The following is a 22,745-nucleotide window of genomic DNA, read 5'->3' on the forward strand; positions in this document are numbered from 1 at the left end:
ATAATGAAACAATGTATAACAGCTACCAGTTATAATATGCAAAATATAGTGACAGTTACGAGAAGTCAGAATTGTGATATATTCAGAATTGCGCAATATAAACTCTCATTTCTGAAAAAAAGTCAGAATTTTGAGGTAGAATTTGGAATTCATTTCTGAATGTTCATTTGTCTCAGAAGTTTGTTACACAATTCTTAGTTTACGTCTCAAAATTAAATTATTTTTTCTTGCATTCTTTATCTTGCAGGTCTGCGTAACACTTTATTAAGTGTCCGCTTTAGACATTCTACTAACAGCAAGTAACTTTACATCTTAATAATTTCTAACACATTTTTTGGCTCTGCAAGTATATGTCAGCTTATTCAACTGACCCTACACCTTAACAGTCTACTCAGAATTAGTTAACATGTAGTTACAAAGTTACTTATAGTGAGATAAATGTCTAAAATGGACTATCAAATAGTGTAATCCGATTCTGCTTCCGCCACGGAATAAAAAAAAGAAAAATTGCAACTTTGTACCTCAAAAGTTTGAGTTTATCTTAAAATTCTGATTTTTTCAAATTTGTATTATTCTCTGGTGGAAATGGGCTTCTATATGTCAGCCAGCATAATGAACGTTTTTAGACATTAGCCTACCTGGTAGCGGACGACACCGGACGTGTGGCACATTCACATTAGAAATAGCCGGGCCGCTTTGCAAAAAAATGAAGTGGCATGAAGCTAACAGACTTATTTAGCTGTTGCTTATTGCATCTTCACAGTTCTGTCGTCTTGGGTGAAATGTCAAGGAGGCGAATGTAATTTTGCTGGGACGCGTTAAGACGGATTTAGATTTACTACCCTGGTCTCCAAGCCTGTAGTCACCAATCTGTGCGTTCAATAAAAAGTATAATTAAACTGAGGCATGCAGATAAATATGAACTGTATTTAAAATATCTTCTTAAAATGACTGTCTTGCGAAGCAAGGGATTCGACACCCGTGGTTTGCTATACACGACCGGGCATAAAACGCGCTCTATATATGTGTCAGTTTATCTCTGTTTACTTTAATGAATATGTTTTCGTGCATGAACGTTGGGCAACCCAGGCTTGCATGGCACAGATAGATTTAATAAGCGAAGACAAGCCTCGTGTTCTGAAAGACAGCCAAACCGGTGGTTTGTGATGAAAGAACCCATTGGAGAGGTCAGATCAGATGCGATCTGACGGGAACTTGAGCACGGAAATTACGCGTACAGCGCCAGCGAAGCGACGCTATCACCGCGCTGTCTTTTCGCGCCATGGAGATTACGCTCTTCTCTCTCGGCTCTCGCCCTGTTCCCGGAGGACCGTGACTTTTTGAACCGGCGATAAAATTGAAGAGAGACCGAGGGAAATCAACTCAATGAGGTCTCGCACCATTTGGGCCACTTCTTGGACAGAAACAACAAACCCTTAAATGCCAAAGAGCTGCTCTGGAGATGAGTATCTGCAAACTCCCACACTTGGCCGTGTGTGAACGCATCTCGGAGGGTGTAAAAAACCTCATCTGTTTGCGTACCTCTGGCGCTTGGTTTAAATAGATGCTTAGATTAATCCGTGCAGCGATTCGGGTTTTTGAAAACGAGACGATCGCCGGGTCTGGCGCTAGCACTTTTAGCATAGCTTAGCATAGATCACTGAATACAATTAGACCGGTGGCGTTGCGAAATTAGACTCTGAATCATTGAAACGAGTCCCAAGCTGTTTCGTGTCGACGAAATATTAGCATTTTGGCTGCCCCCCTGTTGGTCTTTTTGCGTTGGTCTGAATGAAAACGCCTATTGGATCTTTGCCACTAGGTGCCGCTTTTGGAGCATTTAAAAGCTTACAAACACTGCTTTAAATGACTGCTTTAAAGGGGTTTGAAAAATGAATCGTTGAAGGAATCATCTGGGGGTTGTTGAACGAATAAGGTAGAAATGCATGTTATATGCATATTATAATAAAGTGGCATTACTTTAAACAGGCCCCTCCCATGACTGTGTCCTTCTAACACTGTAGCAAGTATAGACAAGATTGTCTCCTAAATCATTTGGTTTTGTTGTTAGATGTAGTAATGAACATACCAGTCGTCATTCACTTCTGAAATTAGAGTTGCTGAAGATGCAGTAAAATGCTGAAGATTACTTTAATTTAAAAGGGAATGGACAAAATGCTGACATTTGCTGCCTTGTTTTGTACTGACATAAAGTTTAAACGATTCGGCAGTCCACTACACTACTTTAAGGTTGCCTTTGTATATGGTTTATAAAGGAGTTTAAAATAGTTTTTGAGCATGAATAACGTGAATAAGAGCGGTGATTTTACCGGGAGAGAGCTCATTATCATTTAAAGGGACAGGCACGGAAACGGGCCACTGATTGGAGCTGTTTTTGGCAAGGGTTGTTTTACACTAGAAAAACTATATGTTACAGACTTTTGATGAAACAAGAACTTGTGGAAAATGGCCGTCTGGTGTTTCGCATATCGCTTCCCAGAGCGATTCGATTTCCAAACGACCGAATCCTACGAACAAACCGGTTCTTTTAGTGAATCAAACACATAGTACGGTAGGCTATTTCAGATATGAATCCAGCTAAAATTACTCTTATGAGTTCGTTCTTGTGCCAAGAATGTCATGCTGAAGTTAATCAGGATTGTGAGCCCAATTTTTATTTATTTGGTGTTTTAGTAATATTCATTCAATATTTTTGGTTGCACATTTATGCAGCCCCTAAAAGCTATGTGAAAAGTCTGTGTAAACACACCTTAAGAATTGCACTACTTATGTTTTTTTTTTTTTTTAATTAAGAATCCAGAATCATTAAAGGACGACTGGATCCCTATTTGACATTCAACTACTAGACTCAACTCAACAGAGATGTGACACGTGCAACCGGACCAACAAACGAGCCCTGTGTGAACGCCACATTAGACACTGGAAATCCCCTGGTTTCAGCGAAGGGGAAAAAAAAATCAACACACAGCATCTCTGTGTATACGTAAAGAGCACTATCATACTTTTTTCTCTTCTTTTAGCGGGACCCCGTCATTAATCTAAATTATTCAGGGATCATTTAGCAGGTTCTGGGTGAATGTCAATGAGCAGTGCTTCGTGCTGTGTCAGCATGGGTCGGTTTCGAGGGAGGCCGCCAGGTGGCGCCCGACGCAGTACTGTGGCGTGCCGGTGGTCAAGACAGACCCTGGACACACTCTGCGCGCCTGACGAGCCACAAACCCCATTTGTTTGAACCATTCCTGTGGTAGACTGGGGAGAGCGGGGCTAGATGTCAAAATGTTTTCAAGTCAATTTCTGCAATGCCCATTTAACATTTATTTTAGGGTGTTACTGACCATGAAAGAGATCATTGAACAGGTTGACTCAATAGTTGGGTAAGCTGTCAGTAAAAAACTAATTAAACGGATTTCTTTTCAGCTAAATCGCAAAACAACGACAGGGCAGAAACGTAAAAGTTATTACACAAAAATAACCATTAAATTAAAATTCAACACTTAAAATAGACCTACATTGCAACTTTTCCCAATAAAAATGTGCCCAAAAAACTAAACCTACACTCTATCCTGAAATTTAGACATGCATCCTATGTTTAGTTTGATTTGAGTTTGGGCTGGATAATTGACAAACTACGTTTTTGAGGCATGCCCTGTCTGAAACCACCAAACAAATTGCTAGCGAAAACACTTGACTCAAACCAGCATAATCGCGAGATGCAGACCTTGAGACAACTAGCCCTCCCAGCGCGCCCTAAATGCCCGGACCGGTTAAACTAAGCACTTGATAACAGTGTTCAGGACGTGCTCTTAAAAACGAGCATTTAAACCACTTCGCTGCTGCTCGATCAGACAAGACTGCGATTGTGTTTTAGATTGTTGTGGCACTAAGCGGTGGGTGTATCGGCGCATTACAGAAAGGAAACGTGGCAGCATATTTCCACAAACCAGCGAAAATATCTTGGGGGCCCAAATTATAGCAATAAAGCTCTAACTATAGTCGATGACCAACCTTTAATTTCGGTGCGTCATGCCCGATGTCTAAGGTAAGTGAGTTTCCACGTGCACAATTGGCTTTTTATCCAATTCCAGCGTAAACGGCCCCCTTTACGTCAGGTCCGCGGACCTCTGAGGTATTTTAAACAGTAAGCCGTTCCCCTAACACGTCTTGTCATATTAAAACCATATGCATGGCGGCATCCGCCGCTCGCACTGAGTGCCCATCAATAACGCTAATGACCCGTTTCCCGGGGAATCACAACAAATACCCGAATGAAACCGCCGGTCTTTAACGGGGCCGCCGCTCCTTCCGCGGCTTACGAGCTGTCACGTATCCAGCCACCGGCCTGACTTTATCAAAAACAGCGAGGGATGATGAAAAGAGAGGGCGATTCGCGAGAGATGCATTAAAAGAAGAAACCTCACCGGAGGGCGTATATAAAAGTCCTCATCTGGTTCTGTGCTCCGTGCCAACTGTAAGACAATACGTGCTATTACAACATAACAATCATTCACTAAAGAGAAACCATCTCCAACGTTACATCCGATCTCTAGATCAACGAGCCTTATTCAGTACAGCCATTGTTCAGTTTGTAGTCTTAAAACCATTAGACAATAAGCGAGTTTGGCTTATAAAATAACGAGTTTGGATTCATAAAAACAAGACAACGTTATATTAAAGACAGCTTTGTTAGGTTATGCTAAACCACACACAGTCATAACTCAAACGTAGGCTAACGTTACGGTTTTTTGAAGCCTCTGCTACGTCTTTAATAAATCAGTAGGCTAGCGACCTCTTAGCCATTTGGGGACCGTTTACGACACACTTTTTTTCAAACAAAAGGGGGAAATTGTATGCGTTTTGGCTGTTCGTTTACACGACAACAGGTTTTAAAACGGGCCTCGAAGCTCACGTTTTTTAAAATGCTACCGGAAATAAACCGTTTTCAATTTCCGCAGTAGTTAAATAAGGAGAAGAGCGGCCGCATTCAGTCTCTGAGTCTTTCTGCTGGGAGATTAGACGGTCTGTTTTAATTACCGCTGAAAAAAAGTTTAATGGCTGACCTGGATCATGCGTGAAGCACCTCAGCCAGTCATACATTGGACTCTTGTCTTCTTCCCTGCGTGCCGCCAATACTTCATATCTACCGCCCCCTCATTAACGGTACGCTTTTTTTGGCTAAAGGTCGCAGGCTTGTCTTCCAGTGGCTTCGCTTTGGGGCTAGAAGGGATACCAAGTGGCATGCGCGCTTCAATATTTGTGTTACACTTAATTAATTACCGCATTTGCATGATCGTAAGCTTAGGTTTAGGATTAGTGTTCCTTAAAGCCACATCCAGAAAATACGCAAATTTGTGATAAGGGTGAAATCACGCGAATTACAGGTTTCTTTAGGCAGATGCGATTTTGTTTGTCGAGCTTTGGCACAGCATGCATAATGCAGCGTTTAAATCGTTTTTGCAGCTAAAAAAAAAACTAACTTCAATTTACACCATGCTATGTAAACCCTTAAGAGATCTCCCTCTGGATTATGAACTGACTTCACGACTGAAAAGAATATAAATGAACGACTTATAACAATATAAATGAGGTAATTCGGGTTAATGTCATTTACAGAATTATTTAACGTTGGTGTTTGCCACTAATTGATAATGCACTTTAAGGTCAGTTGTCAGTTGCTAGCAAAAGTGTAGTTTTTCCTGTGATGTTATAGTTCTGTGGATTTCGCTGTTCTAGTGTAATTACACTTTATATTTAACGCTCATCCTCGCTGTAAACAGCTTTTAAGAATAAGCTCGGGAAAACGACTGGCTAATCACGGCTTGTTGTAGTAGAAATCTCTTTAAAGATGGCTCTCTGTGCCCATCATGTATGAAAGGCCTGCAGTGCCTTCTGTACCGACCATTAAACACAGCGGGGGCCGTTTCGTCTGGCAAGGGGGCAAGTAACGGTGCCAAGTTAATCAGGAAAAGAGTGCCAACAGTGTCACACCCTGCACTCAGGGGCCATGATAGATGTCCCGACCAGGGCTGCGGTGCCACCGTGGGGTGGTGGCAGAGTGTACGGGCATGTTTCAGTCGACATGAAAGAGAGGGGCCCGTGTTTGAACACACATACGAGAGCGGGATGTCGTGTGTGTGGCTGTTTTGTGCCAGTGCCAAAAGACTCATTAGTTCATTAGATAGATCCATACGCTGTGATGGGAGCGATGGGAAATTCCACCGTCAAACGCAACCACTCCCTTGTGTAGGAGGGGTCTCACACACACACACACACACTCATATTGACAGTATGTGAGGGTCGAGATGTTGCCCTGTAGAGGGAGACGTACAAGCTTCGGCCTGTGATCTTTCAGGCACATGACAGACGTACACGGCAAACAGCTGGTCAGTAATGGTCCATGTTGGCCTCTTTTCCTCCTCTGTAGACCCATTATCACCTTCACCCTACTACAGCACCCACAAACCCCTCTCCAGCCGACCTCATCAAAGTGGGACGACCTGCTGTGACCTCATCAGAGCTGGCTGACCCGTGGTGACCTCATCAAAGCAGGACGCCCCGCTGAGCTCAGAGACTGACGGCTTGTGCTGACCAAAAGCGGGCCATCAATTATCAGTGAGTGCGACACCGCTTTTACTGTGCACCTTACATTTCGCTTAAATGAGGGACAACTTTGGTCTCGGCGACACTTTACTGTACAGCGGTTACACTCCAGTGAATGCATTAACTAACATTAACAGCGAGCAATCCATCGCCAACATTATTTGCTTGTCTCTATCAAGGGTAGTTAAAAAGCACAACCGTTTAGTCATGGTAGCTAATGTAGGTCTGTTAAAAAATATTTTAAAAAGTGCAAAAATACAAATCAGGTACAGGAATAAAACAACAACAACAAAAAGCAATAGATTTCTAGATTGCACCATTTCGGCCAATCAGGTTTTAATTTGACACAGCTTTAGGAACTTTTGGTTTTAATGTTTAGTAAATGTTGATTAATAGATGCTTTAGGTGTATTTTTCATTGTTAGCTCATAGTAATTGATGTAGTTAGTCTCAAATAAATGCAGTTTTAACATCCTAGTGTTTTATAATCCTTATAAAATGCAGAATAATGGCATTTTTTTTCAATGATTTGACACACCGTTTTCATTCTAGTTCACACTGTCCCAACAAATTATGTTTTTCTATACAAGAATTTGGACGTTAAAATTATAATTTTTTTGTGCAAGTGTGCAAAGTTTTTAAGAGATGGCAAAACCACCGAGTAAAATGTTCCTACCATTTAATTTTTTTAAAAACCATCCATCATCATGTCCTTTTAGAGGCTCTGTACAAACAAGCGTTGAAGGTATAGTTCACATGAAGACCTGTTTCATGATGTTTCTTTTTCTCTCCATAACACAGAAGATATTTTTAAGAAGTTTAAACAAATGAAATGTCGGTGGGGTTTTAAACAACTCCGGACTTTCTGAACACGAACACAAATTTTCCAAAATATCGGCTTTTGTGTTCTTCAGTAGAAAGACTATCGTAGAGGTTTGCTTCGATACAATGGTGAGTAAATGATGACAGAACTTTGATTTGTTTGGGTTGTAGTGACTGTGTTTTGTCTTTTGCGCGGCAGTGTCGTCTAACCCTCGTAATGCGGACGGGGACAACAAAAATCGAGTTTATGTTGAGTGAAAATGGCAGGAAACACAAAGAGGGTCTTAACTAATTTTCCCAAGCAAATCCCACCCTGCCTCTCATCACACACAAAGCCTCGATCCCAGACAAGCAGTCATCACCCCTCTGTCCTCAACGGCGTCCACCCACTACAAATCAGAGACTGAGAGAGAGAGAGAGAGAGAAAAAAGAGAGTGACGAAAGGACAGGAGGAGAAGAATAGATGGACTGGAAGAGGGAGTGATAAAAATGGCATCCCTCTAGAAAAAAAGAAAGACAATGGGGAATATGATTAGGAAAGAAGGAGGGAGAATTATGAGGGTGAGAACGAGGGATTCTGACCGGGTTGGCAGGAGAAGTTGGATCCCGTTTAAACAATGAGAGAGAGACGTCAGTCGAATGTTGTTTCTCATTGAGAGTTTGAGCGATGAGCCAGGTCATCACATCTCTCCACCTCATCCATCATTTCCCTCAAACAAACGAGTGCAGCGTGCATTCTTGCCTCCCTCCTCTGCCTTTCAGCCGCTTTTCTCTCTCTCTCTCGCAGACTCTCTCTGGCTGTGGGACAGTGGATCTGTGTGAGAGCGATGACCGGGGATCAGACTCGCGCTGTGTCCGTCTGGCAGTGTGTGTGAACCAGATTTTTATGTGCCTCGGTGTGAAATAATACGAGTGGGTGTGTGAGGGAGCAGCTATCAAAAGAGTTTTATTCTGTCTTTCTTTCAGAAACATGTGTGTCTGCGGCACACTGAGTGTCTGTGTGAGAACATCTTCTTCGCACCAGCACATTCTGGTCTCTAATTCGGAGACAGAAAATGACGGGAAAAGCACAGTGCATATTAAAATCAAGACAATCGGTATCCTAATATATAGCAAAAAAATATTTAATGACTGTAATTAACTTCATTGTATTTATTGCTTAGTTTACTTACAAATTTTAATTTTGCAAAAAAGTTTAATTTGAGTTTTTTTTAATTAAATTTTTTTTACATTAAAATCATCATAAAATGTAGTACAATACTTATGTAAAATATACTATTTTAATGTAGTAATATTTCATACACTTAAAATGTTATAAATATTTTTTCATTGTCTTAAAATTATGAAATTAAACGCATACTCGCGCGTGCACACGTGAACACTGAAATGCAACTGATCCATTATTATTAATTGTTATTAATATCAACGCAAGCAATCTTAGTCCTCCTTTTATATATGCAAAATACTATTTATATATACTGTGAATATATTATTTTACATTGGGAGTGAAATATGACCTTTAAAATTTCCTTAAACAGAGATAAAGAGACAGAGCCGGTGTGAGAGTGCACAGTCCGCCCACATAGGAGTTTTTTTTTTTTTATTTCTCAGTAACTCCTCCCACAGTATTGAATTATAATGCAATACAGTTACATTGTAGAAAGCATTAAAACAGAAGTACCTCAACTCACTGATTACTTTTAAAAATGGGATTATAAACATCGACAAAAAAACAAACAAAGTGAAATAGGAAAGATCTGGTCCTTCACCTCGTGAGGATAAAGAAAATCTGGCATTTCTCCTAGGTTTGGCACAAGAAATCAACATGGACCCAAACGTCACACAAGCTTGCAGACAACCATAGAAAATGTCAGGTACAGCTTGGACCAATCATGCGTTTTATGAAGAAGTAATATCAGCTGTTTTTATTCTTCTTTCTTTTTTTCTCTATTTTCTCATTTTTTTTTTATATTTTACAGTTGAATCAATAAATTGTCATACAAAAAACCCTAAGTAATATCTATATCATTTACCAGTTTTATTAGAAGTATAAGCTGTGATGGTACGTTTAATACTATCTGGCATTCAGACGTTTCTACAAACCCCAGTAAAGTCTCTCCCCCCAAAATTTTCAGTGAGAAATTCTTCATTTCAGCACAAGGGGGCGCTTGAGAGCAGTGCTATTCAGTAAACAAACTACAGTTTGCAGAGAAATAAATACAACTTTCAAGATACACAGCAATAACATTGACGACATCAACCAAGAAATAAAAGAGAGACAAAAACAAAGCAACAAACAACAAGGGGAGAAAAAAAACAAAACACAAGGAACCCATGATTGTCTATAAATGAAAGACACACGAGGATGGTGTAGCTAAAAACTAGCATTCAGGCTATTTAGTGGTATCGTTCGCCAACTAATGGAAAAAGTTACCGTGGAAATTATAAAATGCCCTTTACGCGAGTTCTACAAATTAAATTCTTAAACTAGTTTAAAAACAAACAAAAACTAGTTTTTTTTACAACCACTCTTCCAACTTAAACTATCTAAAAAGAGCATGTTTTCGCACAAACTTGCGGGAAAGTGGGTTGAAGGTAATGCAGTGCTTTAATTGGACAGAACTTGAAAACAGTCACTGTCTCGCTCCTTACGCCTATTTTTATTCGATTTTTTTTTTTTACAAGCAGCGTCAGGGAGAGGTCTAAAGGTCACACGTTTTATGTGTATCCGTTTACGTTTTCAAATTCACAAACTCCTGGAGAATATTCGAAAAGAGAAACGCTAACCCCACGACCCCTGGCATACGTTTGTAAACTTGTACGTTTCTGTACAAGACCAAAAAGAATGTTGGGAAAAACTGACATGGTGGTTTTAGTGTCTGTGTTTGCGTTCATTCGTGTTTGCGTGTGTGTGTGTGTGATGGCGGTAATTGTAAAGATATTTACAGGTTGTGCCTGAATAGTCTGCGATCACATTTGTCTTGTGGAAGACTCTCGTTCGTTACTCTCAGTAACTATCGGTTTTAGAGGACAAAACTCACAAACATGACACTGATGTTTCATTAGCAATCTCAAAAACTGTTCACCAGCTGCCACTGCTGTGCAAAACATTGGAACTTGATAGAATAAATACAATTATTATTACGCCTTACTACTATTGTCGTCATCAACTTCATCATCACCATTAAAATTACCGACACTACTGTCATTCCTACTAATTAATACGTCAATCATTTGTGGATGTATGTGGGACAGTGAATCTGGGGGTGTGTGTGTGTGTGTGTGGGGGAAGTGAATGAGGATTTGGGCACTTGTGCGGGCGTGAGTGTGGACCAGGGACTCTGGCGGTAGTCTAACATAATGTTAAGTTAGGTCACATGGTACATGGGCGTGTCATACGTGACTGAGAGACTGAATGGCACTGGATTCTGCAGCGCGGGCCAAGCTGTGCCACATCGGGGCATTATGGGTAGATGAATGGAGTGGATCCTTGTCGGCTAGGGACAGCATCATAGCATATGCCTAGACAAGGAGAGATATACAGTTAGAAATACACCAACAAATTCATGGAAAATTTATTTGATAAAAAATATATTTTATATATTTAATAATTATCATACTATTATTATTGTTTTTAATAATAATTAATACAACAATAATGTTAATTTTATAAGGGTGAGACAAATTTAATTAATAGAAAAATTAATGGAAAATTAATGTGACTTGTTAAGATAAATTATTAATAATAACAATTTATTAACTAACAGTAGCAATAATAATAATAATAATTAATAATAATAGTAATAATAAGTTTATTTTTTTAAGTTCACATTTATTTGACATTTTTAATATTAATTGCAAATCTGATATTATTATTAATATATTAATATTTTAACATTTGTTATGAATTAATATTTCTAACATAAAAATTACATATTAGTAATTAAATAAGCTGTTAATATTTTTTTAAATATTCACTTAACATTTTATATTTTTTACAAATAAATGACAAAATACTAATATTATCATTAATATCAATAAATAATACAATTAATCAAATTATGGACATTTTTGATAACTTATTATTAAAAATACATTATCTGCTACTACTACTAATTATTGTTGTTTATTATTATTAAGAACACTTAAAATATTAGCATTTAAATAAGAAATTTATTTAAAAATAATATTGTAAAAATGTATAGTATTTTTCTGAATTTATTAGATTTTTGATTTTGAATGATAGTTGTAATTCTGTGCTCTATAAGGTTTTACCTGTGATTTAGATTTCCTGTATAGAGGCTGCTTGATGCCCTCTTGCAGGTGGGCGGGGCCAAAGCTGGTGACATCACCATCGCTGAGGTCTCCGTCCTCCATACTAAAGTGACGGATGTGATCCAGCGTAGAGAAACTGCTGTGATCTTCATCGTCCTCGTCCTCATTAAACCTACAAACGATGCAGATATTATTTTTCAAAGATTAATTCACAGCCACAAAATAAAGGCGTATAAACAAGTTTTCAACCCACATACCTTTGTGGCGAGGATTTGCTATTCATCTCCAGATCATCTGGTCCCTCAAAATCGATGTCATCGTTAATGTCATGATCCAGACTGCTGGGCACGCCGTCCTCGCTGGGTTTCCTGGCACTGTCGCTATGCTCCGCCTCCTCTTCCTCCGCTCCGAGCTCCTCCCCTTCTTCTTCGTCCAGGTCACGTGACCCCTGACCAGGCAGGGCTTTGTCGCCGTCGAAGTGACTGCCGTTCAGCCTACGGAGAACAGAGAGAATCATTTGTGATGACATTTCGCAGGCATGAATTTTTGACTGATACGCTGATCCTTGATTACAGAAAGAAAATCATTTAACGCTGAAACCAAGTTCTGTTTGCCTCGAAAAAATAAACCACCTTAAAAAGCAGAACCACATGCCCACGCTTTCTAAATGAGAGGAAATGCTCAGAGAAAGAAGGAGAGTGTGTTGGAGAAAGAGACTGTTTGTCATCAGTTACGAGGGCCCCTGGTTGGCAGAAACGAGCCGCCCATCGGCAGGGCACTTAGACAGCAGGCCTCTACACTTCCTCTCACTTATTTCCAGCTCTCTCTCACTCAAACAGCTCACATCTCCTCTTTCCCTAGTTTATTTTCTTCTTTATCTCCAATTCATCTAATAGGCCAAATATTTAGCTGACAGCCCATTTGGTGAGTGGAGAGAAGGAGCTGCCAAAGCAGCCATTTCCCTACAGAGACGGAGGCCAGCTATCCAAACTCACACACACACACACACACACAAATATACGCCAGCCAAAGGAACCATATTAAGGCTGATTCACTCGTTTTGTCCTGATTCTACTATTTCCTCAACTTAAAATAGCAGCTTCCCATATGAGGGGAGGATGTGGAAACATTTTTCTGTCTGTATAGATGATCTATCTATCTATCTATCTATTGTTGGGGAGTAACTAGTTACATGTAATGGAATTATATAATTTAATTACAAAAATGTTTTACACTTTATTTTAAGGTTTCCTTGTTACAGTATAAAAACTGCATGTACGCACTATATGGTTAGAGTTAGGATTTAGAGTTACTGTTGTTATAATAGGACACCTTAAAATAAAGTGCTACCAAAGCAACCAATGTAATATGTTACAGTTACTGAGAAAAAAAAAAGATGTCATTTAATTACGTTAATTTGTAACAATTTATTTTACACACATTTGATTGATTTCTTTCCAAAATGGCACTGACTGCTGTAAAACCAATGATTTAGAAGTTTAGAACGCAGAATAGGACTTATTTGAATACTTTTTTAGTTCCTGTTTGGGTTTATGTATGTTTCTGTCATAGCTGTGCATATGAAGAGTTTAAATAAACTTGAAATGAATTGAAATTGAATTGTCAATTTTCAAAAATCATGTTTTTATTGTGTTAGCTGTATTCAGTTATTTTCTAACCTAATCAGAAAAACCCAACTGCAGTTTGTTTGAGATTAACTGGAATGCACAATGAAAAAGCATGATTTCTCATAATTGTTAATCTGTTTTTGCAAATGAACTCTTCATATATGTATCCATCTGTCCATGTTCTTACTGTATATCATAAATTTTTATGAGAAAGCTTAAAAAAGTTGATGCTTAAGTGAAACTACTTGAGACCTGCATTACGTCTTTGAGCAGCAACATCTTTCCTCTAGGTTTCATCTCTCACCTCCATCTATTTCATTTACATCTCCGTTCTTCCCTCAGATTAGCGTAAAGTCGTAGGGTTAACATTTAAAGCCCTTCTCACATCTCTGATAATCCCCGAAATCACCTTCTCTCATCACTCCGCACCCTGCTAATGCCGTGAGAGAACGAAAGAAGCAGCGATGGCGTGATGATGAAAACAGATCGGCTAATTAGAGAGAGCTGTGGTAATTTGTGGAGGATAAAGTATCTATCAGGAGCAGTCACTCTGACAGGAAACATTCAGCGACCTCTGACCTCCTCTCCCACACCTACTTCCTGTTCACAAACACATGTTGGGACCAGATGTGGGACGCGCGCAAACACACTCATAGCCGATGTCGTAATGACTCTAGGATCTTTTTAATGAAACAATGAAGAAATCCAAAAAAACTAAAGCTTGTAAGATCTTTATCTGTCATACACACACACACAGATGACCAGGTCAAACATTTAAACCGTCATCCAACCTGATGATCACTGCTGGGAAATGATCAGCGATAATTATCATATGCAGATGGCAAAATTCATGTACGCGCACGCAGCCAAAAGTCAACAGCGATCTGCACGCGCTCGCAATCGGCCAATCAGTAATCACGTCCTGCTGGAGACCTGCCCTAATCTTTGCTCTTAAAAACCGCAGGCGACAGGCTAATGATTAACAACCCTACAGAATATATGTACGCACACAGATACGCTCACATGTGCCGAGATACCCGTCTGCTCCTTTCATGTGATGCTATTCACTCAGAGGTGAGGGTTAATGAATAAGGCATGAGAAGTGTTGTGTTCAGTAATGTTTGTGTATAATAACCTCCAATCTGCCTGAGGCAACTAGCGCCAACTGATGACTGACAGCCTAATGGACACTCCGTTTGCGTGTGCGATTGAGCCCACACATGACTGGGAGTAATGTCAAGATCCAAAATTTTACATAGGAGACTTACATTGATTTGATACACAGATGGATTAAAACACGTTTTTAGTGATTAAATTGTATTATGTTTTATATACATATATATATATATGTGTGTGTGTGTATATATATATATATATATATATATATATATATATATATAATATAATTGCAATATTTCTGTTTTTTGCAATGTTTATTTTTTTTTGTAATTAATTTTGTTAATAGATAATTTTAATAATAAATTAATATAATACAAATAATTATTGTGTATATATATATATATATATATATATATATATATATATATATATAGTAAATAATTATCTAATGAATGATATATTGAAATTAATGCATTAATAATTAAATTAAACATTTATAATTTGACTGAAGGACAGAAAATAAGATGGACTGAGAGCCCATGTGAAGATTTATGTGTATAAGCTCAATGTTTGAACGCATGCGTTAACCACTAAACCAAGGCTCTGATGATGAATGAGCTGTTTTGCCCCCAGAAAGTTGGATTTTGTGTATGAACTGTATTTAATAGTGTAAACGAGGAAGAAGATGGTTGTTTACCCTTCCTCGGAGTGTGATGGAGAAGTGGCGTTCCGGGCCGTGTTACTGATGAAGTTTCGTATTTCGTTAAAATACGAGTCCTCCTTGTCCTCCAAGATAGCACTGCCACTGTCCAGCTCTGAACGGGGCGATGACATTGCTGTTCCTACACATAAAAAAAACAAAACAAGACATATTAGTGTAAATGTTAAATAACCAACAGCTGCTAATAAGGTTATTCACAAATGCTAAACGTTGACGTGGATGTTTGTTTAATGAATTATGCTATATGTGTGTATATGTGTATACCTGATAAATTACCGTTCTCGTGCTTTTTGAGGTGCCGGTCCAGGTTGGTCTGCTGCCCGAAGCATCGGTCACAAAGATGACATTTGAAGGGTTTCTCTTTGTTATGGATGTTACGGATGTGGCGCTGAAGATTCGATGAAATACTGAACGAACGATCGCAGTACTTACATCTGCAAACGCACAGACACATATGAACTTAATTAGACCATACAGGATTCGCAATATACAGAAACGAGAAATCAAACTCTCTCGTGTTATCCGTCTCGCACACACGCAGGCTCCTAAACACATGATTGAGTGGTCATGAACCCTTTTGTCTCTAATCTTTGGCCAACTCGGTAACACTCAAACTCTCTGGTCCACATCCTCCCTCTGCTCTGAAAACGACTGCATGTGCCAAGTCTCTTCACGCAGAATTATCCGTATGATTACGTGATCATATCTTCCCCTCCACCGTAGAGTTGTGCGCTAAACTGCGTCTCCCAGGAACCTGTTATCTTTCTTCTCCCCCCCCCCCAATACAACAGAAAAAAACTGAAATTAAATTGCAGTTAAAGGCTGATCACCGGCTTGTTTAAAGCGCTGCCAGCACGAGGAGATTGAGGCTATCTGGAAAGTAACACAGCCCTGTACAAACCTCCCCTGTGGTCAGACGGACCACAAACGCAGTGTGTGCGCACGCCTGTTTCTCTGCAGTATTTTAAAACTCCCTGAAAGAGTCTGAGCCCCAAACACAGGCCTAATTACCCAGCTGCCTTTGCTGGCCTGCAGCTGTACGGCACTCATCACCTCCATCATTCATACACGCTTCCTTCGGTCTCCCTTGTCTATCTGTCCTTTTCTCTCTCTGACTTCTACCTCACTCTTACCCAGTGACAATAACAGTATAATATTAAATGAGGAAAAAATGAAATAAATAAATAAATATATATATATATATATATATATATATATATATATATATATATATATATATATATACACATACACACACACACACACACACACACACACACACACATATAGACATCAAGATGTCTGCATCAAAATAAATTCTTCAAAATGATTTTATGTCCATAGAAAGCACATTAAATGTATGTATATTAAATGTTATTTTGTTTATAATGAATAAAATCTTAATCTTAATCTATGTAAATTAACAACTAGTTAGTGTTTGAAGTGAAAGTTATTCATCTTTTAATGAGTCATAATGTGATATTTATTTTTGGCTCAGAAAAACAAAGGCAATTTATTTAAACAGAATACTTATGTAATAACAATATAAATAATATATAATATAAATTATATATATCATTTATGGAAACATTATGGACAGGTATCAGTGTAAACAGTGTAACTGATGTTCAAAAAGTACTTTTATTAATAATGGTAATCTGTGGTTTATGTGTTAATGTTAAATTCAACTGATGTGCTACAATGCTATTTGCTGAGTATGTGAATAACTGATTACATCATAGAGTATATATTAGTGTGTGTGAGAGAAAGAGAGTGTCACCTGTAAGGCTGCTCTCCTGTGTGTGTCCGTAGATGTCTTGTAAGGTTGGCTGAGCGTGGGAATATCTTGCCACAGTATCTATAGGGGAAGGAAACAGATCTCCAGGAACAATACTCAGCAATACACACACACACACACACACTTCCCCAAAACACCCTGCATTCCATGTTCAGTACTGTCATCACTCATTAAACATCAAACAAATGTTTACTTAAACGTCATATTAATGAAACTCAGAAAAACTAACAAAAGTTATTTATAAATATTATTTATTATTTTTACTTCAGTACATCTTAATTATAGGGTGTCACAACATACCATTATTACGAATAATTGTAATACTGCTAAAACTAATTAGTCATATTGTGTTAATACTACACTTAGTTAAAGATGAATTTGATAATTGTTTTTGATAATTCTGTTATCAGAGATTGTTTTGGTTGATAATAGCGAAAAATCAACAGCCTTAATCATACATACTAAACTCACTAACTACAAACTTGTTTGTTTACTTATGGCATTATCATTTTTCATTTATTAATTTTGTAGTTTCTAAACAAATTGCCTAGTTTTGGTTGTATTCCTATTTTATTTTAGATTTATTTGTTTATATACTATAAAATTATCTTAGTTTTGTTTGTTTACTTGCTATATGTGACCCTGGAGCACAAAACCACGTAAAGATCATGTTCATATATATATATATATATATATATATGTAATTAGTCTGTTTCATTCATAGTATTTAAAAAGTAGATAATATACTTTTTTTTTTTAAAGAAGAGGAACTGAGTGTTCATCAGCTTTGTTACCTGCAGGTGTAGCGCTCTTTGCCTTTGCGTAACAGTGTTTCAGGAAGGGTGGTGGGCGGAGCCCGGAAGTCGAACATGGAGGGAACGGAACGCATGATGTCACCACCGTCTGGCTTCAAAGAGCTGAAGGATTCCAGTTTTTCGGCCATGTTTTCAATCGCCGACATCTGCGAGAGATAGAGAAAAGTTTTATTACCTCGCTGTGAGGTCTTTAAGGACACACATCCCCACTGTGTTACTCGCATTTATTGACGTGGAGTTGCATTCTACCACAGATGTGCGGGGCAAACTGCCGACCGTGAACTTTCACTCTCGGATAACAGTGTGAAATGCTTTCGTTGATCTGTAATGTCCAATTTTGGCGCACAAACTCAACTAACAATGCACGTTATAAGATGGACCACACATGTGCACACACACAGAGATTCATGCGGATAAGAACCGCTGCCAATTTACTAATTAAGCCTAACAGTTGCTTTCATCAGAAATGGACACACTCTCGAAGGGGATAGAGCTACATGTGTGTGTCAGCCAGAGAATGAGAACAACATAAGGCCCGAATGTGTGTGTGTGTGTGTGTGTGCGCGTATGTGAGGCGTGCTGAAGAGCAGGAGTGATTCATGTCCTATGTTGGCCATAAAGCATTCAGTGCACAATATGAGCAGACAGCACATTCGTCAATATGAAAGATGTTGACATTACTGATCAAGGCTGAGACAGCAGTAATAATGATATCATAGGAAGGAGAGGGAGGGGACGGAGCTGGGGAGGGAGGGCCGGGGGTCCCTGTAGGCGAGCGGGCCTACCAACTGCAGAGCAACACTGAGTTTTTCTAAGAAAACAGAGTGGATTTGCATTATTTCATGTGTGTATTGAATTTTCCCTTTTTCTTATTTCGGTTTTTGGTGACAAATCAGTCCTGATTCACAGTGAAGGACTCACACGATACACACAACGGCATGCATACATAAACACACAAAGAAAGGTCTGCTTCCTTCTGCAGAAGATATTAGAGAAGGTTTAAGAAACAAAGACAGCAATGCAGAGTCAATGGGAACTTGTTCTGAAGTCTTAAACTGCGTTCATACTTGCTGTATTCCAATCCAAATCAAAGATCTCAAAATAAACATTTCTCATCAAGTTCCTCCTCGACCATGTAATCTGTTCTGGTTGTGGTTAAAAACAAAATATTCACAAATAGATCTTGACATTGAGTTCATAGCAAGATCTTTGACTTTATTCTGCAAATATTAGATAGGAAAGAAATAAAGAAAGGGCTAAATCTTTAAAATTACGTGAAGGAAGAGGTTAAAGAAAGGGGCACAGAAAGAGAGAGACAGAAAGATCGACACAAGATAATTCAGACATTTGATGAGGAATGACAGCTGGGAGTTAAAGTTCTCCATTGGAACGTCAGGCTCGCGTCCTCTGGGAGGATGTGAAGTGTCAGAGCTGTTTGATTAGGGATACCCCAACTCTCTCCCTCTCTCCATAAATCACAGACAGAGAGAAGGAGGGAAAGATGGACAGAGATAAAAGTGTTTCTAATCAACTACTGTCATATATCTAGATGATGTGCTGTCTCTACTAATGCTAACACTCTATTAGCATTTTCAACTCAACAAAACAGTCATCTTTAACTTATCTCATAAGCCTTGAGTGGACATGTTTATCTAGTTATCTCATTAATCTCTAAATGAAAAAACTAAATTATCTCTCTATATATGCAGTCATAAGTACACACACACACACACACACACACACACACACATATATATATATATATCTACTGTTTCTTCTGCACAATGAGATTGAATGCAGGCCGAATGGAGACTTTTGCTCATATTCCCAACTTCTACGTTTTAGCTCCAGAGAAAAATGCACCAGTAATTTCATGGGACTACAATAAACAAAACTGTCCTCACATTTGCCAAAATAGCAAAGCAGGCAATTAAAAGTCAGTTTTAATGAGCTCAAATTTTTCTCATCACATACGTCCAAGACCAAACGATTTGTGCTCTGCTATCAAAATTAGTTTTATAGCTCTGTGATCTTACTGCATGTCAACAATTGGCTCATTTGTGTCTATTTTTATTCCTCCCAAGGAATTTTAGGAGAAACATCAGAGAAACGAAGTTACATGAAACATAACTCATTAAGTCTTCCGAGCTATAAAAGCGCAATAAAACATTCCTCCGGGCCAGAGGTTTTGTCCACAAAGTATGTCTAGGTCAAAAATATACACACACACTCACATATTTTATAGCCAGTTTGATTGGTACTTGAAGTCTAAACATATTACCATAGATTGGTATCTCTATGATTGCTATAACAACTAAGTCCAAAGAAATCTGTGATCGGCAGCGATTGGACTTCCTGGATCGCTAAGTAGCCTTCACCCTCTCTGTGGTAGGGCAGCTGTTGAGTTGCCCGTTCTCAGTAGTGTGTGTCTGAGAGGGCCTTCATTAGCAAGAGCTTTTCAATTGTTGATCTTATCAGGGTACCAGATGTCTTGGGTTTGGAAACCCCCCTTGTGCTATCACACACACACACACACACACACACACACACACACACACACACACTCAGAGCGGGTCCCAGAGAGACTGTTACCCCTCCAGTGATGCGATGCCGTACGGGAGTGTCGCCACCCCAAATCAGAGCCGTGGTCTGTTACTCTCTCTGTGTAAATAATCACGCTCACTCACACTGACTGCATTATCAGGGGTAGCCATCAGAAATAACAACTGTTCTGTCTGGTTAACACACACACTGGCACACAAGAGTGGAGACATGCGTGCACCAAATGACACGGGAATACAAAAGACATTTCTTCAATGTTTAACCAGAGAGCGTTTCATTTGAAAGCTAGCTGTGCATTTTTATATTATTTAGAAAATCAAATGTGCTGTATTATGGTACTAAAATACATTAAATTGAATCAATCAGTCATCATGCATTGGACAGATCACGCAAAAAGTGTAAAAGGGCAGGTGTTTAATGACTAAAACATGGAACTTCTCTGAAAGGAAATGACTTTGGACCAGATTCAGCTGTTTGGTCCATGCTTTTGTTTGTTTGAGCCATGCATTATATCTAGCATGTCATGCTAATAGTGAACTGCATTGTGGGTACATGGTGTATTGCAGAACTTATAGGTGTTTGTGTGATTAGCACGGAAGTATTAAGCATGTGTGTGTGGTGTGTGGTGTGTGGTGAAAACACATGAATGACTCGGTATGGAGTAACTTACCCATGTTCTCTGATCAGGCATGCGAAACTGGGGGCAGGACAGAAGGGAAACAGCAAATCAAAATCAAGAATCAGACTGATCATGTGTGATTATGCAATGTGATGTTTAATAAAGCTTAACGTCCCACACTTGATTGACTGAATTTATTTTATTTGATATTATTTATTTGTTATTTTATGCAGTATTTATCAAATGTATTTATACTACCATTTTTCTATGCTAATGGAAAAAAATGTGATAAACTAGATTTTTAATTTATGGATAATTATTTATCATAAATTATTATTATGTAATAAAATAAAAAAGAAATAGCATAATAAAATGTTAATTCCAACCCCCCCTGCACGCAATCCACCTGATCTCCTATTGTTTGAGTTAGCCTCTACTGCTTAGCCACGCACTAATAGAGTAGATTTAAAACTGCATTTCCCATAATACATTTGTGCTGTCAATAGCATCGCTGGTGCTGATTAGAGAGTCCAGTGAGCATAGGGCAACAAAGTGGATGCTGATAGGTCACCTCGTTAGGCAGTGTGTCAGGGACATGTGGATATTATCTTGTGCAGACACAAAGCATACACAGGGAATAAATCAGGCCAATGAAACAGCCCATAAAACACTGTCCTGAAACAGCCAATAAAACACTGCACCAGTGAGAGTCTATGAGTGTGTTTCTGGGTCTGTATGTGTACCAGACGTGCATGTGTGTGTGAGTTTATATGAGAACTATGTATTATTTTTACAGAACACTGATAGTGAACACACAATGACACAAAGCAGACAGGTCACTTAATACACACTAATGAGACACTCAGGCACAAAACCACACACTACACTCAGACAAAATCACTCATTCTAGATGCACAAATCACATAAATCACACAGATTTACAATAAACACACACACACACACACACTTATACAAAGTCTCCATCCAGGGATATGGATATGGGTCAGTGTCTGGCAGTTTAACTGGGTATCAAATTGTGACATCATAATCAAAGACACCCACACCGAGACGTGTCACAAAACTCCCACCCTGTCTGAATCTCACATCTGGACCTGATTACTCAGTAAAAGAACAACATGGAAGAACATGGGAGTTGCTATGCTAATGCTAAAACACTGGGGCCCCGTAAAGCTACTGCCAGCATACTGTAGCTATTACGTCAATACTAGAGTCACAAGGAGTTATTTTGTCAATACTAGAAATTGCATTCAATGGGACAAGTAATGTTATGTCAGTATTTAAAACTGTTTGAATTTGGTTAATGATCTGAACTCATTTTAAAGCAGCTGTAAGCAGTTTCTGTGCCATTAGTGGGACTAAACCAAATTAGTTTATTGGAAAAATAATCATGTTATCGTACGAGTAAAGTTGTATGACAATTCTGTCAAAAACTTTTTGTACCAATTTTGGGAACTACAAACTTTCAAACTGGTCATGCACTACTTTTTATTGGCATTTGAGTCTGGAACAGCTTGCATGAACACTGACTGCAGAAGCACAGAGAGAGGCAATTCAAAGTAGGCTAATGATTTGTGCAGGACTGTAGGGACAAGGTGATAAAATTAAATGGAGTTAGCAGTGGGAAAATATTCTGACGATTCTCACCTGTGGGTGGAAGAGAAATCCAGGAGCGGGCCGCATATATTTGTCCTTAAGGACTTCGAAAGGATCGTTCATCTTTCTCTTCTCAACCCTGCTGATGTTAAACT

The 22,745-nt window shown here is 38.8% G+C and overlaps 1 protein-coding gene across 15 annotated transcripts in view; it reads right to left on the reverse strand.

The window, feature by feature from the left end:
* Window positions 1-8,999: 8,999 nt before the first annotated feature.
* Window positions 9,000-22,745, reverse strand: part of mecom (MDS1 and EVI1 complex locus) — a 138,168-nt gene continuing 124,422 nt past the window's right edge. For 5 of the 15 annotated variants that reach the window (XM_043259364.1, XM_043259359.1, XM_043259361.1 and 2 more), the window contains 9 exons: window positions 22,642-22,732; window positions 21,028-21,054; window positions 17,775-17,941; window positions 16,963-17,040; window positions 15,447-15,616; window positions 15,159-15,303; window positions 11,972-12,208; window positions 11,715-11,886; window positions 9,000-10,961 (listed from right to left, as the gene is read on the reverse strand). In XM_043259364.1, the coding sequence (XP_043115299.1) occupies window positions 10,833-10,961; window positions 11,715-11,886; window positions 11,972-12,208; window positions 15,159-15,303; window positions 15,447-15,616; window positions 16,963-17,040; window positions 17,775-17,941; window positions 21,028-21,054; window positions 22,642-22,732 (1,216 nt within the window). In that variant the 3' untranslated portion in view covers window positions 9,000-10,832. The remainder of the gene's footprint in view (window positions 10,962-11,714; window positions 11,887-11,971; window positions 12,209-15,158; window positions 15,304-15,446; window positions 15,617-16,962; window positions 17,041-17,774; window positions 17,942-21,027; window positions 21,055-22,641; window positions 22,733-22,745) is intronic. The other 10 variants (XM_043259365.1, XM_043259358.1, XM_043259362.1 and 7 more) reach the window with 4 other exon arrangements.

This window comes from Puntigrus tetrazona, chromosome 15, assembly GCF_018831695.1.
Source record: "Puntigrus tetrazona isolate hp1 chromosome 15, ASM1883169v1, whole genome shotgun sequence".
In the NCBI taxonomy this organism is placed as follows: domain Eukaryota; kingdom Metazoa; phylum Chordata; class Actinopteri; order Cypriniformes; family Cyprinidae; genus Puntigrus; species Puntigrus tetrazona.